The 20,047-nt window shown below is 41.9% G+C and overlaps 1 protein-coding gene across 19 annotated transcripts in view; it reads left to right on the top strand.

Moving 5' to 3' along the window:
- Positions 1–20,047, top strand: part of DOCK10 (dedicator of cytokinesis 10) — a 280,570-nt gene that overhangs the window by 210,227 nt on the left and 50,296 nt on the right. For all 19 annotated transcript variants that reach the window (XM_078328693.1, XM_054257992.2, XM_035306599.3 and 16 more), the window contains exons 26-29: positions 1,105–1,218; positions 5,957–6,028; positions 13,188–13,334; positions 19,107–19,190. In XM_078328693.1, coding sequence (XP_078184819.1) covers positions 1,105–1,218; positions 5,957–6,028; positions 13,188–13,334; positions 19,107–19,190 — 417 coding nt within the window. The remainder of the gene's footprint in view (positions 1–1,104; positions 1,219–5,956; positions 6,029–13,187; positions 13,335–19,106; positions 19,191–20,047) is intronic.

Here is a 20,047-nt window from a genome sequence, read left to right as displayed (position 1 = left end):
TGGTTAACAGTGATTTGTAGCACTGATGGGTTATAGTTGGAATTTTAAAATAAGAATATTTCAGTGCTAGTCTAAATGCCCTTCAGGCTAAATAACTGTGCATGGCATGAGCTCATTGGTGATGACATTACTCTCATCTGAGGTATAATCCATGAGAGGGAAACATTGTATTACCCTTGATTTTATCTAGTTTCATGCATCCATTAACTTCATCTTTCTCCTTTGAGATGAACTTGGAGAAGTCAAATTCCACCAAGACAAGTCAGGTGCCAATGTGCTACAAAGTTTAAAGAAACAGTTATAGATGCTAAAGCTAATGGGCCTCTGTGTTAAGCCATTTATTCTTTTTCCTGCCTTCACTCTGAATTATAATGAAATCTGAATTGTGAAAATTATGAAGAAATGTCCTTCCATGAGGCAAACCCAACTCATAAGTGAAACATTATAATTCAGTAATAAGCATTTTATATTTGAAATTGATATTGATATTCTTAAAAGAGATGAAGAAATACTGAAAACTGGCCATTACGTGCACTCAGTGGTGCATGCCAAAACCAATCTTTTTGGAAAAATATAAAAAGTAAGCAGCATTTGTTATCTTGCTGATGGTCAAGGTTCATGAACACCTTGATAGATGTGTCTAAGCATGGGATGATAGACCCTGGGTTTGTGGGGAGCTCTCCTACTGGCCTCTGGAAGGCACCGGCTTCCCCACTTGGCTATTTGAGTGGGTGCTCTACCCTTTCAGGATGAAGAATTGCTACCATGCCACCTGTTACCAGTGGAGGAAGGAGAAGGGGAATGTGTCCTAAGTAAGTGGGTCAAAGCCCTCCATGTTTCCTTGAACTTGCTAAATGGCTCTGTGGCTCCTTCTCTTGATTTCTACAAAGAGTTTTGAGGAGAGCTTAGGTGAGCAAGGCCCTACCTGTGCAAAGCCCTAAATAGGAACAGGTGTGTACTGCTCTTATCATTGGGCCTGCATTTATTTTGTGGCAAAATCTGGCATGAGCAGATAATTTTGAGATATATGTTATTCACATGACATAATTTTTGAAGCCTTGTTTTAAAGTATTTAACTTTATTCACTTTCTGGATTTTCTTCAGTTTGTGTTCAAGACCAGGGAATGCAAGGAGAGGACTATACATGAGGAACTGGCTAAAAATGTGACTGGCCTTTTGAAATCAAATGACTCAACCACAGTAAAGCATGTCCTAAAGGTAAGAATTGAAAGATGGTCCTTTAACTGTGAGTACTAGGCACAGATCATGCTCACCCTGGAAAATAATAGAAGTCATTGATTTTCATGGACTGTTGTTTGCAGTTTCTGGCATAAGGTTCATATTGAAACTTAGCATATAAAGATACTAAGCAAAAGAGATATATATCAAGACAACATAGAAAAAAGTAGAATAGGCCGGACCCAGTGGCTCACCCCTATAATCCCAGCACTTTTAGAGGCCAAAATGGGCAGATCACCTGAGGTCAGGAGTTCAAGACCAGCCTAGCGAACATGGTGAAAGCCCATCTCTAGTAAAGATACAAATATTAGTCAGGCACAGTAGCACGTGCCTGTAATCCAGCTACTCAGGAGGCTGAGGCAGGAGAATCACTTGAACTTGGGGGATTGGCAGAGAAAGACTCTGTCAGGAAAGAAAGAAAGAGAGAGAGAGCAAGAGAGAAGGAAGGAAGGAAGGAAGGGAGGGAGAAGGAAGGAAGGAAGGAAGGGAGGGAGGGAGGGAGGGAGGGAGGGAAGGAGGGAGGGAGGCAGGAGAGAGAAAGAGAAAGGAGAGAGAGAAAGAAAGGAAGAAAGAGAGAAGAAGGAATGAAGGAAGGAAGGAAGGAAGGAAGGAAGGAAGGAAGGAAGGAAGGAAGGAAGGAAGGAAGGAAGGAAGTAAAGAAGGAGAGAAAGGAAAGGTAAAGGAAGGGAAAGGAAAGGAAAAGAGAAAGGCAAGGCAAGGCTAGAATTGACCCAAGTTAAGTGCTCCGGCCTAAAGGCAGAATGGATAACTATTTAAAATGATCCAAAAAGTGCCAGTGTAGCACATATAGTTTGTTGGGTTTTTAGTCACAGAAAAAGAAAAAATGTGCAACGGTGAAAAGGATTAATGATGTTGTATTGGTGAACAGGCTCACAGCAGAGAGGAAACTGGGCAACAGCCATTGTTTGGCTCTGAAAGGTTGAAATGCATGCATTAGCAGGAACATGAAGAAGGGATGGCGACAAGCTTATAAAAAGATAACTCTGAATTATTTTGGAATCATGGATTTATTCCTGAGTTAGATTTAATTGTATGCTGTGACTTGACAGATGAACAATTGATTAGTAAATAGCAAGGAAAAAAAACCAGGATCAATAGGCCTCAACATAAGTTCACTAATATCATATTATCCTAGGCCAAGCAATTTGTTTTTTGAATTAGCTTATGATGTATATTAATTTCATTTATTCAACAAATGTATTCTGGTTGCCTCTCATGTGACAGGCCCAGTCCTAAGCAATTGGGATATATCAGAGAACAAAACAAAGATCCCTGCCCTTGGGGAGTTTACATTCTACTAGGGGATAAAAACAATAGACTACAGATACAATTAAAAATATAGGCTTGGTATGGTGGCCCATGCCTGTAACCCCAGCACTTTGGAAGGCTGAGGTGGGTGGATCTTCTGAGATCAGTTCAAGACCAACCTGGCCAACGTGGTGAAACTCCGTCTCTACTAAAACTACAAAAATAAAATTGGCAGGGCGTGGTGGCAGGTGCCTGTAATCCCAGCTACTCAGGAAGCAGAGGCAGGGGAATCACCTAAACCCAGGAGGCAAAGGTTACAGTGAACCAAGACCATGTCTTTGCACGCCAGTCCGGGCAACAAGACCAGATAGATAGATAGATAGATAGATAGATAGATAGATAGATAGATAGATAGATAGACAGATAGATAGATATTGTATGTTAGAAGAAAAGATGCATTGGAAAAATTGTGGAACAGGTAAGATTGGGCATTGTGAGTGCTGAAGGTGCAGATGAGATTTGAAGTTTTAAATAGAGTGGTCAGGATGTATCTGATGGAGAAGGTAATTCTTAAACAAAAAAAAAAAAATATGAAGGTGTAGAGGGCGCTGGTCATGGGGATGCTCAGAGGGAAAGACCTGCGTGAAGTCATCATGCAGCAGCACGGTCGGTGTGTCTGCAGGAGACAGGGAAGCCACTGTGGCTGGAGCCAAGTGAGCAGAAAAAGAAAAGGAGGATAAATTCATAGAAGCCACTGGAGACTTGATGGGTAGCTCAGCCTGGTGTTCCCACTCAGGGCAGAACTGGGAGTTGCGTTGCTGGAGGGTTTTGAGTAGCGAGTGATGTTTTAAAACAAGCCGACCTTGGCTTAAAAGGATCCCTCTGACTGCTGTCTTGAGAATGGACTAAAGTGGGGTAAAAATGGAAATCACAGCCACCTGAGGGGCTGTCAGGGAAGCAGGATCCTCTGGGGAGAGTCACTCTCAGTTAAAATATGGGGTGAAGGGAAGGCTTGCAGAAGAATTGCATCTTCAGGAGATTGTGCTGACGATGGACCATGTGCTCTGGAGGGTGCAGCAGGAAGGTTCCAAAAGATGGGAGGCAGCACAGTGTGCAGATACGTAAGGGAATGTGTGGAGAGGGCAGGAGAAGAATCGAGGCTTCATCTGTCATCAGACGTGACACAGGCAAAAGCTCAATTTCATTAGTGCTGGTGGATTCAAGGAAAATAGTAGAGGCAGGCTGGAGTGCTGAGGGGTAGAGAGCGGTAGGAGTCAGTTGAATTAAGAAACAAATGTTGGAACACTTGACATGATGGCTAAAAATAGTTTGGACAAGATTGGGGAAAGAGGATCACAGCAGCATGCCTGGGATTTATTCATATTCCTAACAACGTGTTTCACTTCTAGTAGCCGTTATGATGCTACTGGAGTGCTAGAATAGGATTGGTAGCCATTCCATTTCTTCTTACTGAGAAGTGACCACTTTGTTAAGCCAGAGCTGCCTTTGTAGAACATCAGTCCCTATATTTTCAAAAGTTTACAGCATCACTGTGTGTATGAGCTTAAAACAGGACATAATCTAAATGCCCACTGACAGTAGAGCAGATAAGTACATGGTGATTACATATGTCATGTGGTGACCATATGTGATCCCCCAGCTACATGCTTTCAACATAAACGAACCACAGAACAGAATTTGTTGAATGAAAAATGCAATCTTAGAAGAATACATGAGGACGGATCTGTTTATATGAAGTTCAATGGCAAGATAAATATCCCTCCAATGTATATGTATTCATGGAAAAATTGTGAAGTGAAGCAAGGGAATGATTAGCACAAAATTTAAAACTGTTACCTGCGGTAGAAGGAGTGGGAAGCAGAGAGAATGCAAGGGGTGCATTCCTGAAACTACATATATGACATAACTTTTTGTAGCTGGGATGAATGTCATCCTTAGGCCCAGGAAAGAGGGGTGCCCATCCTGGGATGTACTTTGTTCTTCTACTGCACCCATCCTGATAGGCCAAGGTTTGAGAGGAGCTAAGAGAATAAGCCCACTGAGAGCACCTACCTCCCCTTCTAGACCTTGAAGAAACCCCAAGACCCCTTGCTCAAGGTCCTATAGGCAGATTCCCAGGCCTGCTTCAATTTCTTTCCCAAGTCCATCCTCCAGAGGACATGTCTTGGTGCCTGAGTGCAACGCTAGACCCCAGGAAGGGCTATTTGTGGCAAGGAGAAGGGCTGGGTTGCAGGCAGCACTCAGATGTGCAGACTGGACAGTTTCAAAAAGAGCTCAGGTGAACAAGGTCCTACCTCTGCAAAGCCCTAAGTAGGAACAGGTGTGTACTGCTCTTATCATTGGGCCTGCATTTATTTCATGATAAAATCTGGCATGAGAAGACAGTTCTGAGATATGAGTTATTTAGGTGACATAAGTTTTGAAGCTTTGTTTTTTAAAGTATTTAATACATGTGCACCACACCCCTCAACGTACGGGACAGAGCCTTGGGCGAGAAGAGAAGGGGTAGGCTAGGCCCTGTGCCCTCCAGGACCTGACATTCTGGTGCAGCTTTCCAAGGTGTTATGAAATTTTATTTGTCAGGGTAGGAGGATCAAACATATTTTATTTAACAGTTTTTCAGCTTGACTTCCAACTTCTAGATATTTAGACATATGCCCTTCCATTTTTACCCTTACTTCTAACCTTTGAAATTTTGGGGCTGAGCCTGGTACAGTAAAGTTTATTTAGGTTGGGCATGGTGGCTCACGACTGTAATCCCAGCACTTTGGCAGGCTGAGGCGGGAGGATCACCCAAGTCCAGGAGTTCAAGACCAGCCTGGACAACATGGTAAAACCCTGTCTCTACAAAGACAAAAACACAAAAAATTAGCGGGCATGGTGTGCACACCTGTAGTCCCAGCTATGCAGGAGACTGAGGTGGAAGAATCACCTGAGCCTGAGAGTTCAAAGCTGCAGTGAACCATGATTGCACCACTGCACTCCAGCGTGGCAACAGAGTGAGACTGTCTCAAAAAAAACAGTTTGTTTAACAGTTTAACTAAATGAAATAATTAGAACACCCCATGAATAAATATTTCACAAAAGAACAGCTTAGTCAGTCATGCCAAGTAAACTGGTAACTTGTTTTAGTTTAAATATTTTTTGAGACAGTTGAGAAACTGAAATGTCTAACATTTATTTTTACCACTAGAACTTTTCATCCCACTTTATAGTAGAATAAAATATAGTCTCTATTATAGTGGGATGGTTTTTTAATAAAAACCATCCCACTATATTAGAGACTATATTACAGCTCTAATTCATTTAGTTTCAAAGAATACATTTTAACATAACAATGTTGTAGCATTACATATTGCAAAGAAAAACATTATCATTATTTCACCATAGGATAATAAATATCTTGTTGCCTCTTTTTTCCTAACAGCATTCCTGGTTCTTCTTTGCAATTATCCTAAAATCAATGGCACAGCACTTGATTGACACAAATAAAATCCAGGTAAGAACATAGGGAATATAATATTATAATATATTTTACAATATCATCCATCAATTACACTAATGATTATGCTGTATTATTTCCATCTTTATTTGCTTTGTAAACCTTAGCAATTTATGATAATTACTTTGTAAGTAGAAGAAATGATTGTGTACGTCAGTGCCGGCCCTTCAGAAGCAGATGCCAAGACAATATTGGAAGTTCAAAAGACATATTGGAGGGAAATAACTCTAAAGGACAAAAGGAACAGGAAAAAGAAACAGGAAAGTCTGATACCTGTGAATGAAAAGGGGGAAGGAAGGAGGATTGGCTAGGAAGAGTTTCACAGTGGTAAGGTTCTAGCTGGATTGATGGGAAGTCTGAGAGCAAAGAGTAGTCATTAGAGGAACCCTGCACTCGGGAGGCCATCTGACTCCAGGACCTCCACACACTCCATCAATTGACTCGGAGCAGCCTGGGGAGAGAGTAGCCTTGGCATGAATGCTGGAGTAGATCCCAAGATGCTGCAGCTCTTGATATTCCTCCCACTAGATTACGTCTTGAAGGAACATTTGAGAGATGTGCATTCCTGGCTGCCACAGTCCAGTTTGCATGACGTATTAGACATATTCATGAATCTGCTTCCCCATAGTTCCCATGGGCCTCTCTTCCTGAAAGGAAGCTTAGAAGAGGGATACTGGTGGGATTAACTACAGCCCCTGCCGTGGCTTTTCAGGAGCCTACGTATTAACTCATCATCTCTTGCCTCAATTCTCCATCTAGATTCCTCTCACTCTAGCTAGCAGCTCTGAAGGTTTTAGTGACTCACCTGGTGATGTGCCCCAAACTCTCATTCTAGAGTGGTCTCAGCCTTTAGTCCTCATACTCTACTGACACCAGAGTTGGTACATGTGACCATTCACAGTTACAACAGAGTAAGGAAGACCAAAAAGCATCCAAGTAGAGCTCCACACATTTTTCTCAGCACCCATTGTGGGTAAGGCCAAGGGAAGACCTCTGGCATTGCCCCTGCCCCACCTGGAGGGTAAATCAGAACAACGCTTCATGAGGCGGGGTTGATGGTGTATGGTGATGTTTTGATTTACTCTTTTGGTGGGAGAGAAGCAGTGTCAGAAGCTCCCACCTGGCCTCCCCCACTAGGATACCGCCACAGACCAAGCACCCCATGCAAGGTTACCTCAAATGCCAATTTTATTAATGCAAATTATACATTTGGGACCAGTTCCACGACTATTGTGGGGATCTCTGAACCCAGTGGAACTACTGTTAACAGAACTTTAGTCAGGACTCCATTTTTAATCCCTGTAAGTCCCCACTCTCTTAGGGCAGACATGGTGATGCTTTTCATTTCTGGATCTCGGTGTCAACTCAGATCCTGTGTCCAACAGTCCTTGAACTACATTCCCTTCTCCTCAGTGTGCAGTAGCCTGAGTAAATGGCTACAGGGTCCTTTGGAGAATAATTGATAGACTCATTACAGTATGTGCCTACTGCATTGTTACAGAGGGCTTTCCTTTAGGGACCCTGAAAGGACCCCATCACCTTTTAAGTCAATGTGTACCAGATCTGAATACTGACCCAGATCCAGGAACAGAGAAAGGAACCATGACTGTTCATTGGAATGAACATCTTCTTCCACTTGCCCATTCTTGCCTTCTTTGTTAATATGATGTACCACCATTGCTGGTTGCTGTCTGTTTTATCCCTAGGAGTTCCAGGTATCATTAACCAGCTCTACAGCTCCCTGAGAGTCAGTCCCTCTTGGCTTCCCCAACAGTCTTGCTATTTGTCATGATACTCACAGCCCCCTGGCTCCTGGAGATTAAGCACAGTGCACAGCCTCTGTTCTTTTGGTGATGCCTGATCCCCATGGCTGCTCATGAGCCAACGCTGTGACTGCCACTCCTGCCAGCAGATGGGAAACATCCCTGACCTTTTAACAATGTTGGTCCCGAGCACCTTCTTGGTGGCCATGGGGCATGCCATCTTCTGGGCCCGTCTGGGGACCTTGATACACTGATAGATCTTCCTGTCTCAATTAATATCCATGCCCACATAGCCACCTCCCTCCACCTCTTTATTTTTTCCTCTATCCTCTGCCAGAAAAACTCAGACATTTCCACTTTGCTTAAAGTAGGCCATCTCCAGGATTCTCAGAGCCACCCTAGCAGTGAGTTACTCATCCCATGAGTTCTTATTTAATCCCATGTTCTGAAAAAGCACCCCCATGTCAATGCATTCTGAGTTACCTAACCTTACATTCTGGCCCACATCCTCAATGTCCAGTTGTAGAGGTTCTGCCCTGCTTCCTGGTGGTACATGCTAGCTAATTTTTATAACCCCTTTGGGTGTATTCTCTGTCCTGCTTTATTAGGAAAGCAAGTCCCCAGCTGGGTTAAGCTAGGATTTAACCCCCAGGTATTGCCCTGATCACCCAAAGGAGAGGCGGGACAACTCCTCAAGGGTCTGCCTAATTTCTAGCAGGGAGAGACCTTTGCAATATCATCTTGCATGGGAAGAGTGCTGACACTTAATAAGGAGGAATTAAACTTCTCCTAGCACTGAGACTTCAGAGAAGTGTGTGCAGAGCCACTTCCTTAGTCATCCCTCCAGAGGTCCTGATCCATGCTCCCAGGCCCTGGGTCTTTCTAACCATGGCCTTGATCTTAGTATGACAGAAATGCCTTGCTGGACCTTTCATCATCTGCAGAGTTCCATAACTCTTAACTCATAAGTCCTATGTTTGCTTTTCTGCTCTATCTGCTCTCCACTTCTGGAGATGAGAGCCTCCTACCTGGGAGGGGAGAAAATCTAACACAAAGATAAAAATAGTTCGTATCTCCCTTTCATTAAGCTGTACTGGGGTCAGGAAACCTCACTGTTGCGATGCCTGCTGTCACTAACTTGCTAGCTGATAAAAATGACAACATCTCAGAGCCTGTTTTCTCTTCTGTAAAAAGAATGGATTGCACTAAAATTCTCTTCTAGTTCCTACCAATATGCATCTGCTTGTATAGATAGGTCACAAAACACACCTGTGAGCAGCCTAAGAATAAATGAACTGATCATAACTAGTGTGACTGTGTCCAGCAGTTTATCTTCCCTGACTGAATTTGCTTTCCATGACCCCTTTCAGCGGTAACCCTCACAGCCTAGTTTTCCTTCAGAAGCCCTGCACCTTCCACTTTCTAACCATCTCTAATCATCACATGGGAAAAGACCTGATATCATTTTTTTTTTTTAGACAAGAGTTTCACTCTTGTCACCCAGACTGGAGTGCAATGATGTGCTCTCGGCTCACTCCAACCCCACTTCACAGGTTCAAGTAATTCTTCTGCCTCAGCCTCCCAAGTAGCTGGGACTAAGGCATGCATCACCACACCCAGTTAATTTTTGTATTTTTAGTAAAGATGGGGTTTTACCATGTTGGCCAGACTGGTCTCAAACTCCTGATCTCAGGTGATCCACCCACCTCTGCCTCCCAAAGGGCTGAGATTACAGGCATGAGCCACTGCACCTGGCTCATTTTTTTTCCCCCTTGAGACAGGGTCTCACTCCCATTGCCCAGGCTGGAGTGCAGTGGTACAATTGTAGCTCACTGCAGCCTTGAATTCCCAGACTTAGGTGATTCTCCCACCTCAGCATCCCTAGTAGCTGGGACTACAGATGCAGCCACCAAGCCCACCTAATTTACATATATATATATATATATTAGTAAAATGGGTTTCACCATGTTTCCCAGCCTGATCTCAAACTCTTGGGCTCAAGTGATCTGCCCACCTTGGCCTCCCAAAATACTGGGATTACAAGCATGAGCCATTGTGCCTGGCCCTGATAATATCATTTGACACAAAGCATTCACAATAAACTTTTCTCAAGCTATTTATATTTTCTTTTTAAATTGTCAAGTGAATGGCTTTCTCAACTATTAAAGGAATTTCCAACATCCAAGGAGTAAGTGTGGGAGATTTGAGGAAGTCAGGGGAGATATCTGGTTTCCTCTGTGTGATGCAATGTCCTTTGGCAGATTGGAACTTACATTGCCTCTTGGCCAATGTGAGTTCCAATTTCCTGGGAATGGCTGGGTGCAGTGGGTTATGCCTATAATCCCAGCACTTTGGGAGACCAGGGTGTGCGGATCACCTGAGGTCAGTAGTTCCAGACTAGCCTGGGCCAAAATGACGAAACCTTGCCTCTACTAAGAATATAAAAGTTAGCTGGATCTGGTGGCGTGCACCTGTAATCTCAGCTACTCAGGAGGCAGAGGCACAAGAATGCTTGAATCCGAGAGGTGGAGGTTGCAGTGAGCTGAGATCACACCACTGCACTTCTGGCAGGGTGCAACCCAGTGAGACTCTGTCTCAGAAAAACGAAACAAAACAAAACACAAAAACAATTTCCTGGGAACCACTGAATGTCTTCTCAAGGCTATTCTCTAGTAGCTCATTAAACCTTTTGTTTCCCATCATCCTCCTTGTTTCTAACGAAATTCCCGAATGCCTACAGTTCTGCCCATGCATTCCGAGCCTATTCCTCTGGACCTTGCCATGCTACAGCTCAGATTCGTGGTGGTCCAGCTCTGCAGCTTGGGAAGTGTGCCACCATCTCACTCCCTTCATCACTTGTCCTGAGACAAAAAATTCACAATCTCTGGTGCAGGAATTCTTTCACCTCAAGCCTTTAGGATATACTTCTGGAAAACAGTTTTACAAGTACTCATCTATTTATTAGACAGACATCTTTGGGTTCAGAGTGAGAGCAGGCCACAAGGAGACTTTGAGAAGAAGGGGTAAAGAGGAGGAAAGAAATGGAATGTTAAAGCCCAAGGCATTCATGCATATGCATGTGGGGAAAATGTAGGCATGATGTGCTTAATGAATTTGAGAGGACTAACAAAATGAGAAGAGGAAACTAAAAGTGTGCTTTAATTCTTTAAAAGGTGATTGCTGCTTTTTGTAGGTTGTTTACCTTAATTGTCCAAGTTGTACGGAAGAGAATTTTAACAATGCTGTGTGTGATCAAATGAGTTAAGCTTATTAGTTGTTAATTTATTTGATTTCAACAATAAACTTTAAGTATATAGAGTAACCATGAGGTTTTCAAAATATCCAGGCTGTGGTGTCCTGGTAACGTGGCTTAAAAATAGAATGCAGCCTGGCCAGGCAAGGTGGTTCACACCTATAATCTCAGCACTTCGGGAGGCCAAGGTGGGTGGATTACGAGGTCAGGAGTTCAAGACCAGCCTGGCCAAGATGGTGAAATCCCGTCTTTACTAAAAATACAAAAATTTTCTGGGTGTGGTGGCACATGCCTGTAATTCCAGCTACTTGGGAGGCTGAGGCAGAGAATTGCTTGAACTTGGGAGGCGGAGATTGCAGTGAGCAGAGATCATGCCACTGCACTCCAGCCTGGGCAACAGAGAAAAACTCTGTCTCAAAAAAAAAAAAAATAGAAGCCAGTCTAACCCAGCTCAAACATCCCATTAAATTCCATTAAATCTCTGTTTCATACAACTCCTGTAACTTCAGCCTTCATGATTTTTATTCTTGCAGCATGGAAGGCTGGGTGCTCACAATTTAGAAATACATTGTTTATGTGACTAAATTCCATATTTCTATCTATAGTGAAAATGTGTCTGGGTCTAATTTTTAAAGCCAACTTGTAAAGATGAATGAATCTTATCAAGAAGTAAGCTCACACTTTTAATCCTAGCACTTTGGGAGGCCGAGGCAAGTGGATCACTTGAGGTCAGGAGTTCAAGACCAACCTGGCCAACATGGCGAAACCCATCGCTACTAAAAATACAAAAATTATCTGGGCATGGTCTACAGATGGATGCCTGTAGTCCCAGTTACTTGGGAGGCTGAGGTGGGAGAATCACTTGAACCTAGGAGGCAGAGGTTGCAGTGAGCTGAGATCACACCATTGCACTCCAGCCTGGGTAACACAGAAAGAGTCTGTGAAGAAGAAAGAGGAGGAGGAGGAGGAGGAGGAGGAGGAGGAGGAGGAGGAGGAGGAGGAGGAGGAGGAGGAGGAGGAGGAAGAGGAAAGCAGAGGCTAAGATGGAAGAACTCAGCTGTCTCAAATGTTCCCCTCATGTGCAGGAGTTCAAACAGGAGGGATGGATTTCCAGACCTGAAATGGTCTTTTGGGATCTATAAAGCTTTATTCAGTCGATGCAATGTCATCTCACAGCCAAGCCCTTCTTTATCTTGACTTGTGAGGTCCCACTGGTGCCTCTTAACTGCAGCATATACTGGGACTAGGGAGTTAAGATTAGCTGGGACTCACCACACATCAGAGGACATTCCAAACCAATATCTGTACTCATTCAGTTATTCATTTATTAATTTCTTAGAGTTGTTTATTGGGGGAATTCCTAGTTTTAAAAAAATCAAATTAATTGATGTGGGTGTTTTGTTTTGTTTTGTTTTGTTTTGAGACGGAGTCTCACTTTGTCACCCAGGCTGGAGTGCAATGGCACGATCTCAGCTCACTGCAACCTCTACCTCCTAGGTTCAAGAGATTACCCCACCTTAGCCTCCCAAGTAGCTGGGATTACAGGCACCCAGCATCATGCCTTAGCTAATTTTTGTATTTTCATAGAGATAGGGTTTCACCATGTTGGCCAGGCTTGTCTTGAACTCCTGAACTCAGGTGATCCACCCACCTCGGCCTCCCAAAGTGCTGGGATTACAGGCTTGAGCCACCATGCCAGTCCAAAATAATTGATATTTAAATGAAATAGAGAAATACATGTCAAAAAAATCTGGCGTAATGTTTATTAAACCATTAACAGTAGTTATTCCCTGAGAGGGAAAGGAGGAGAAGTAAGATTTAAGAAGTCACAGAAAGGGTTCATGGTTTACTTTGTACATTGCTACATTGTTTAAATAGTTTGCAATTCATACTTGTTATGATTGACTTTTATTACAAAATGAAAATTTTATTGACTAAAATTGAAGGAAGCATTAAATTAAATTGATGGCAACCATGACCCAGAAATTAAAAGACTTCTATTTTATTTTTACTTTCAAGTTTTCAAAAGGACTCTTTTTATTTGATGATCTATAAAATACAGTAAATCTTTCTGTTTATACCTCCTCAGCTTACTATTTCACTTGCTACATTATAAAGAAATAATCTGTTCTTTCCTTAGCTTCCCCGGCCTCAGAGGTTTCCTGAATCTTACCAAAATGAATTGGACAATCTTGTCATGGTCCTATCCGACCATGTGATTTGGAAATACAAGGATGCACCTGAAGAAACAAGAAGGGCAAACCACAGCGTCGCCAGATTTCTCAAGGTACAGTTATACGAGGTCACAGTTCTATTCAGGGCCCCATGTGGGTGGATGCAAGACAGTCTAAACGTTCATCGGTTCGCATCTTCATGTATGATGAACAGCCAAAACTAGCACTATTAGATGAAAACTTCCATTTATACATCTTTCCTCCTTGAAATATTTTTTAATTTTTCTTTCCAATTCGAAGTCTTACCGAATAAAGGCTAAGGTTAGGGGAAAGTATCCATTTAAATGTAATCAAATTATAGTACTCCTAAATATATTTAAAGAGAAAAATGAAATTTTTAAAGGGGAAGCTGCACTACAGCAACATTATCCTCTTGGGCATTTCTGCCCTGGAAAGTGATGGTATAATGGCCTTAGCTCTGACAGTGATACCAAATAGCCACTTTGGGAAAACCTTCAGGAATTTAGCATTTTTGTTTATTATCTCCAGGCTCCCTCTTTCTTTTTCTTTTCTTTTCTTTCAACCGGCTCTCAATGCTGTCATCCAAGCTGGAGCTCAGTGGCATGATCATGGCTCACTGCAGCCTTGACCTCCCTGGGCTTAGGTTCTCCTCCCACCTCAGCTTCCTGAGTAGCTAGGACCACAGGCACACACCACCAAACCTGGCTAATTTTTGTATTTTTCGTAGAGACAGAGTTTTGCCACGTAGCCCAGGCTGGTCTTAAACTCCTGAGCTCAAGCGATTGGCCTCCCAAAGTAAAGATGAATGAATGACAGGTGTAAGCTACCGAGTTCGACCAGGCTCTTTTTTACATGATGAAAAGATCACATCCCTGTAAGCTGGGATGACAGGTGTAAGCCACCGAGCTCAACCCAGGCTCTTTTTTACATGATGAAAAGATCACACTGATTGCATGAAAGGAAAAGTATCAAGTAAAGTATTGAGTCATTACTTGCTAAACTGGATATGTATGGAAATTAGTTACATGTCATTGAGTTACAACCATTTATATTGAACTGGGAGAAAGAATGCAGAGTCAAAGAAAAAACTAAGATACGTAATTACAGCATATCATTTAAAGATAATGCACGCAATTAGAAAGATAATAGTTTTCTTTGCCTCCTTCTTTTGTCTAACTCTTGACTACTGTAACCTTTATGAAGTCACTCAACTTGTTTCTTAATGGTAGTCACCAGAACATGTGGATGGGTGTGAGAATGTAGACATAAAAACTAATAATAGACAGTTAAGACCTACAGAAGTGGAAAATGAGCCCAACCTGTCACTGGTGTGTTTTAATCAAGCCTAACTTCTTTTTTAATATGCTAAAAACTATTTCAAATTATACAATATATGTGTTCTTATCCTGAATTTATTTTTTCCTTCAAGGTTTCGCCTCTGGTTTTTACTTTTTTCTTGCTTCCAGAAAGAGACAAGAATCACAAATGTTAAAAGGGAAAAGTTTAAAAGGGCCGAGGGGAATTACTGTAGTTTTCTACCACATTTTAGGACCTATGAGAATAAAGTTTATTGCTATGCTAGTAGTTTACTAGGAAACTTAGAAATAATTATTTGTAGTCCAGTTTGTAAATAAAATATATTGAAAGAAATATCTGAAATATTCTTCCCTAAACTGCAAAAAAATGATGAATAAGCAAGTCTCTTAAAAAGGGAGAGGACCCCATAGTTACCCTCCTTATTTCTAATTTAAAGTTTTAATGGCATTTATTTGACACAAAATTTTTTTAAAAATCATTTTGAAACTCTTATTGGATGAATCATTTGAACTAGGAACTAGAAAAAGAAAGGATAATAAAGTAATTTTTGAAGACTGAACATAGTCATTTGGTGCAATACCAATGAACTGGACTTTGAGTTTTCAGCCACTCAGCACAGCCCACTTCCAGTGCTGATGTCATAAATCTCTTTTATTTCCAGCAAACAATAGTTATTTGCTCAACTGGGGCTTCAAATGACTGCTACCTCTTTTTGTATTGAAGTCTACATTAGTAATCAAATACTGTGAATTAGTCGACACTGGAATTTAACAATTAAAATATTGTAACTCCATGGGTTGTTCAAAGTTGGTTTCCAAGAATCAAGAAGAACCTCTGGGAATCAGTATGTGGACATATAAAAATGTTCTACATGAAAAGGTAGCCTCCCTTACCCCATATCCTGGGAAAGTAATATTTTTTCAACGATTATGCCAAAAAGCTTTTATATTTCTCAACTGTTCTCTCAGTGAAGTAGATAGGATTCAAATTAATGCAGCTTTTGTCATTTTTCTTTTTGCCACCCACCTGGATCACAGCTCTGCTTATCTGAGCATACCTATTTAGATACTCTTTTTATGAAGCACAATACCAAGATGGTAGCAAAGGCAGATTCATTCTGATTTTTATTTTTCTGATCAGATAGCTGTATCTTCCAGCCCATTTGCCTGAATAACCACAGCTTTGTTTCAATGAGCTTTTGAAAACCATTTGGAAATCACCTAATATTAGAGAGAGACTTCGTTTTTTAGCAAACTATGTTTAAAGAAACATCTGTGGTATTTCTCTCTAAACATCAGATAAAGAAGGATAAGCGAGTCTCTAAAAAGGGAAACTTTTTCATATCTACTCTACTTGGCTTAAGTAGTCTGTGCTTTTGGAATAAATGAATGTTTTCCATAGAGTTCCTCTGTGCAAAATTTGCTGCCGGTGGCACATGAGCTAATGGTCTAACACAGGGGCAGAGGAAAAGCGTCCAAGGTGAAAAAGAAAATGGGGGTTTGGGGGGCAGTGGTTTTGTAAATTATGTAAGGAAGGGACAAAACATTCAGGTGGTTTGTTTTGAAATGTGGAAGTTACTAACTCATCTCCAAACCAATTGCAGAGTAAAATTCTCATTGCTCTCACAGTTGGTGAAATAAAATAAAGTTTTTACTGTAATATATTTTAACAGGTGATTTAGAATATTTGGCCATTCATTTATTCAACCAAACTGAGAAAGAGTTTGGTAGGGTATAAGTTATCCTCTAAATGAACAGTCTGCACACTTTTTATGTAAAGAGCCGAATACGAAATATTTTCAGCTTCATGAGCCATACGGTCTCTGCCACAACTACCCAACTCTGTGACTGCAGCACAAAAACAGTAACAGACAATTCACCACACACAATATGTAAAGGATTGAGTGTGACTGTGTTCCAGTAAAACTTTTATTAAAAAAAAAAACTGGCAGTGGGGCAGATTTGGCCCATGGGCCATAGTTTACCAAAGCCTGCTATAATTTATTTTCTATTAATATAAAAGATGAATATAAATTATCTTAAAATCAGAGAGGCCCCTCCAGGCCTCAGCCATAAGCAAGCAGCCACTGCCCCTGGGGGTCAAGAAGATGCTAGGATGGACCAGACTCAGGGGGCCCAGGGCAAGAGGAACATCCTTGGTAAAGCTTGACCTGAGGGAGGGCTTTTTACAGGAAGAGAGCTGACTCTGCAGATCTTTCACCCTAGGAATGACCCTCTTTCTCCCTCACTTCCCCTTGGAAAGAGGATCCCAAGCTGACCATAGAGAAAATCTTTCTTCACAGTCAAGAAACCTCAACTTGATTCTTCTACTCCGCAACACTGCCTTCTCCCCACAATTCCCATTCTTGAGTGCTGGAGACAGGTCTCCTTCCAAGTTCACAAGTCTGATCTGCAGAGCCGCTGCAGTAGGCTCCAGGATGTGGCAGTCAGCATCCCTACTCTGAACTAGCTCAGAGAGGGAACTCACCAGTCCCTCCTCCACGGAGTCAAACTGCCCTGAATCTTCACCAAAGACTTCCCCAGGGCTTCTTTCTTTTTCCCTTTCTTAGGAAGTCTCCAGAGCCTAGAGATGTGCTGAGTGGTCTTCCTCTCCTCTGCAAGATGAGACCAGGGCCCCATGATATTCCAAGGGTGGCCAGGTTGGGACTTCCTCCTGTAAATGGAGAGCCTGGGAGGACTGGACACAGGTTCCAGGAGGCAGCTCAGGGCAAAAGGCACCAAAGCCCGTTTCCATCTTCCTTCCATCTTCTCTCCCCCTTCGGGTCTGTCTTTTTAGCCTATGGTTATACTGTGGTGTCTACCTCTCTCCCACTATTCTATTGAGATAGCTGAGGACTCGGAAGCCATTTACTTTTTACTGAATGAAGAATTATTGAAAGAACTAAAATCATATTTAAAATGAAAATATAGATAAGGCATTGTACTAACAGTCATGAATAGGTACATTTAAAAATTCAGAAGAAAGCAAAGAAAAATTAAAAGGAAAAACAAAAATATAAATGAGCTGACAATTTGAAGAACGTCTTTGGAGAAAATAGCTCTTGTTTACACACAGATATATTTCAAGGGGAGACTTTTCACTTGGTCCACTCTCTATAGCAAGATTTTATGTGTAGTCCTATCTGAGAAAAGAGAGCTGTGATTAAAATTGAGGAGAGACCCAAGAAATGCAAAGCCATTTTTTTTTTTGAGATGGAGTTTCCCTCTTGTTACCCAGGCTGGAGTGCAATGGCACAATCTCAGCTCACCACAACCTCCACCTCCTGGGTTCAGGCAATTCTCCTGCCTCAGCCTCCCGAGTAGCTGGGATTACAGGCATGCGCCACCATGCCCAGCTAATTTTTTGTATTTTTAGTAGAGACGGGGTTTCAGCATGTTGACCAGGATAGTCTCGATCTCTTGACCTCATGATCCACCCACCTCGGCCTCCCAAAGTGCTGGGATTACACGCGTGAGCCACCGCGCCCGGCCCACAAAGCCATTTTAATGGACCATCTTGAACTCTTTGGACAAGAAGCACTCCACACCACACCAGCTGTGGAATTTTCCTAAGCCGCGTGTTTACTCACACCCATGCAGGTGAATAGAATGAGACACACACCAAGTGATGAGCCACAGATCCACTATGGGAAACACCTGCTCTAGTGCCTCCCCAGATCGGGCGTTGCTAACTATAGTCCCTGCCTCCTGCTCCACACTTTGCCTGTGCAGTCTTTGACCATGGTAGCTTGGTTACTGGTTACATGACCATCTGTCTTTTGGAGAAAAACCAAGTGCTCCTCCAAGCCTCCATACTGTTTAGGACTCTCCTTGAGAGAGTAAAGAGAATTTGACCACAGAATGAGAAAGGTAGTGAGCAGCTCACGGATAGAAATCTTAGGATCTCCTTCCTTCGGCCTTCAAATGCAACCTTCCTCAGCTGATAAGGAGAGGAACTACTCTGTTTAAAGGGGCCAGTGAGATTTAAGAGGCTTTCCTGACCCATCTCTACCACTCCCCGTTATGACCCAATGTGTACAGGAGAAGATCTACAACCCCAAAAGTGTGAAATTGAATTACCAAAAAAAAATTAATAAAATGTAACTAAGAGGCTAAAAAAGTAGAAAACCGAAAACTAAAGCTTTCTATATTAAAAAAGTAGGGGCTAAAATATTTTATTGTAAAGTTCCAGTGACATTTTATTAAATTAATAAATATAGATTTGTAACTTTCTGATTGATTGTTTTGTTCATTTGTATTTCCATTTTGTTTTTCCTTTCAATTTTTCTTTGTTTTCTTCTGAATTTTAGATGTACCTATTAATTACTGTTAGTATATTGCCTCATTTCTCTTTTCATTTAATATAAATTTTAGTTCTTTTAGGTGTCATATGTGGATGGCTGCTTAAACATATTTTAGAGATTTTTTTAATAATTATGCAACACATTTAGTTCAATGTTATTTTACTGCAATATATGTAATCATATTTTCTAAAATCTTTAATGATTCAAATAAAAGTGTTTGAGTTTAGACTTTTATCTTTTTTAGCGCTGCTTTACATTTATGGACCGAGGATATGTGTTTAGGATGGTCAACAATTACGTTAGCATGTTCTCCTCTGGTGACCTCAAGGTAAGAATCACATACAGGAGTGATTGCTTTCTAAACTATAGCACAGTAAATAAATAAGTAGTCTCTGTGGGTATCTGCTCAAATCATTAACCTACCCATTCCCTGTATCAGAAAGTGATTTCTATGCCAAGGAGAGGCAGCCTTTTAAAGTGCACCTCCCAAGCCCTTCCTTAATGGGGACAAAGCAGAATGCAATGAAAGTGTTTACATTTTACTTCAGTTCCTGTGGGTAGTAAGTAGAATGACTCTTTGCAGCTACAATCCCTACAGTCCAGTTTGCCCTAGACTCACTTGGTTTTAGCACTGAAAAATTCTACTTCCCTGGAAACTTTCAGGTCCTGGGCAACTTGGGACAGTTGACTGCCCTACCCAAATAGGAATATATGTTGGGGAGATGTAAAGAAAACTCTAGAGCAGTGGTTTTGAAACCAGTGAGTAGCATCACCTGGGAACTGAACTGCTGCCAGTGGAGCCCAAAAGTCTGTTTTAACAGGACTTCCAGGTGTTTCTTACGCACGCTCAGGTTTGAGAACCACTGAGCTACGGGTTATGGCATGTGCTGAAGGGAACTAAGACTGGAAACGGGCTGGACCATGAAAGCTGGATCAGTTAGTGTTCTTTGGGTTGCAAGCAAAAGAAACTGACTCCAATTTGAGCAAAAGGGAATTTACTGGAAAGATATTGGGAGTGAATAGCATTTGTGAAGCAGCTACAGAAGCAGGCTTTGAAAAGAGCAGGGGCTAAGCCCTTTCAAGCACAGGAATACAGTCATGCGTCACTGAAAGACAGAGACACGTACTGAGAAGAGCATTGGTAAGTAATTTTGTCACTGTGTGACTATCATAGAGTGTACTTAC

The sequence above is a fragment of the Callithrix jacchus genome, chromosome 6, assembly GCF_049354715.1.
Source record: "Callithrix jacchus isolate 240 chromosome 6, calJac240_pri, whole genome shotgun sequence".
Lineage (NCBI taxonomy): Eukaryota > Metazoa > Chordata > Mammalia > Primates > Cebidae > Callithrix > Callithrix jacchus.
Note: the sequence above shows the minus strand (reverse complement) of the source record. Positions and strands in the feature narration are given on the sequence as shown.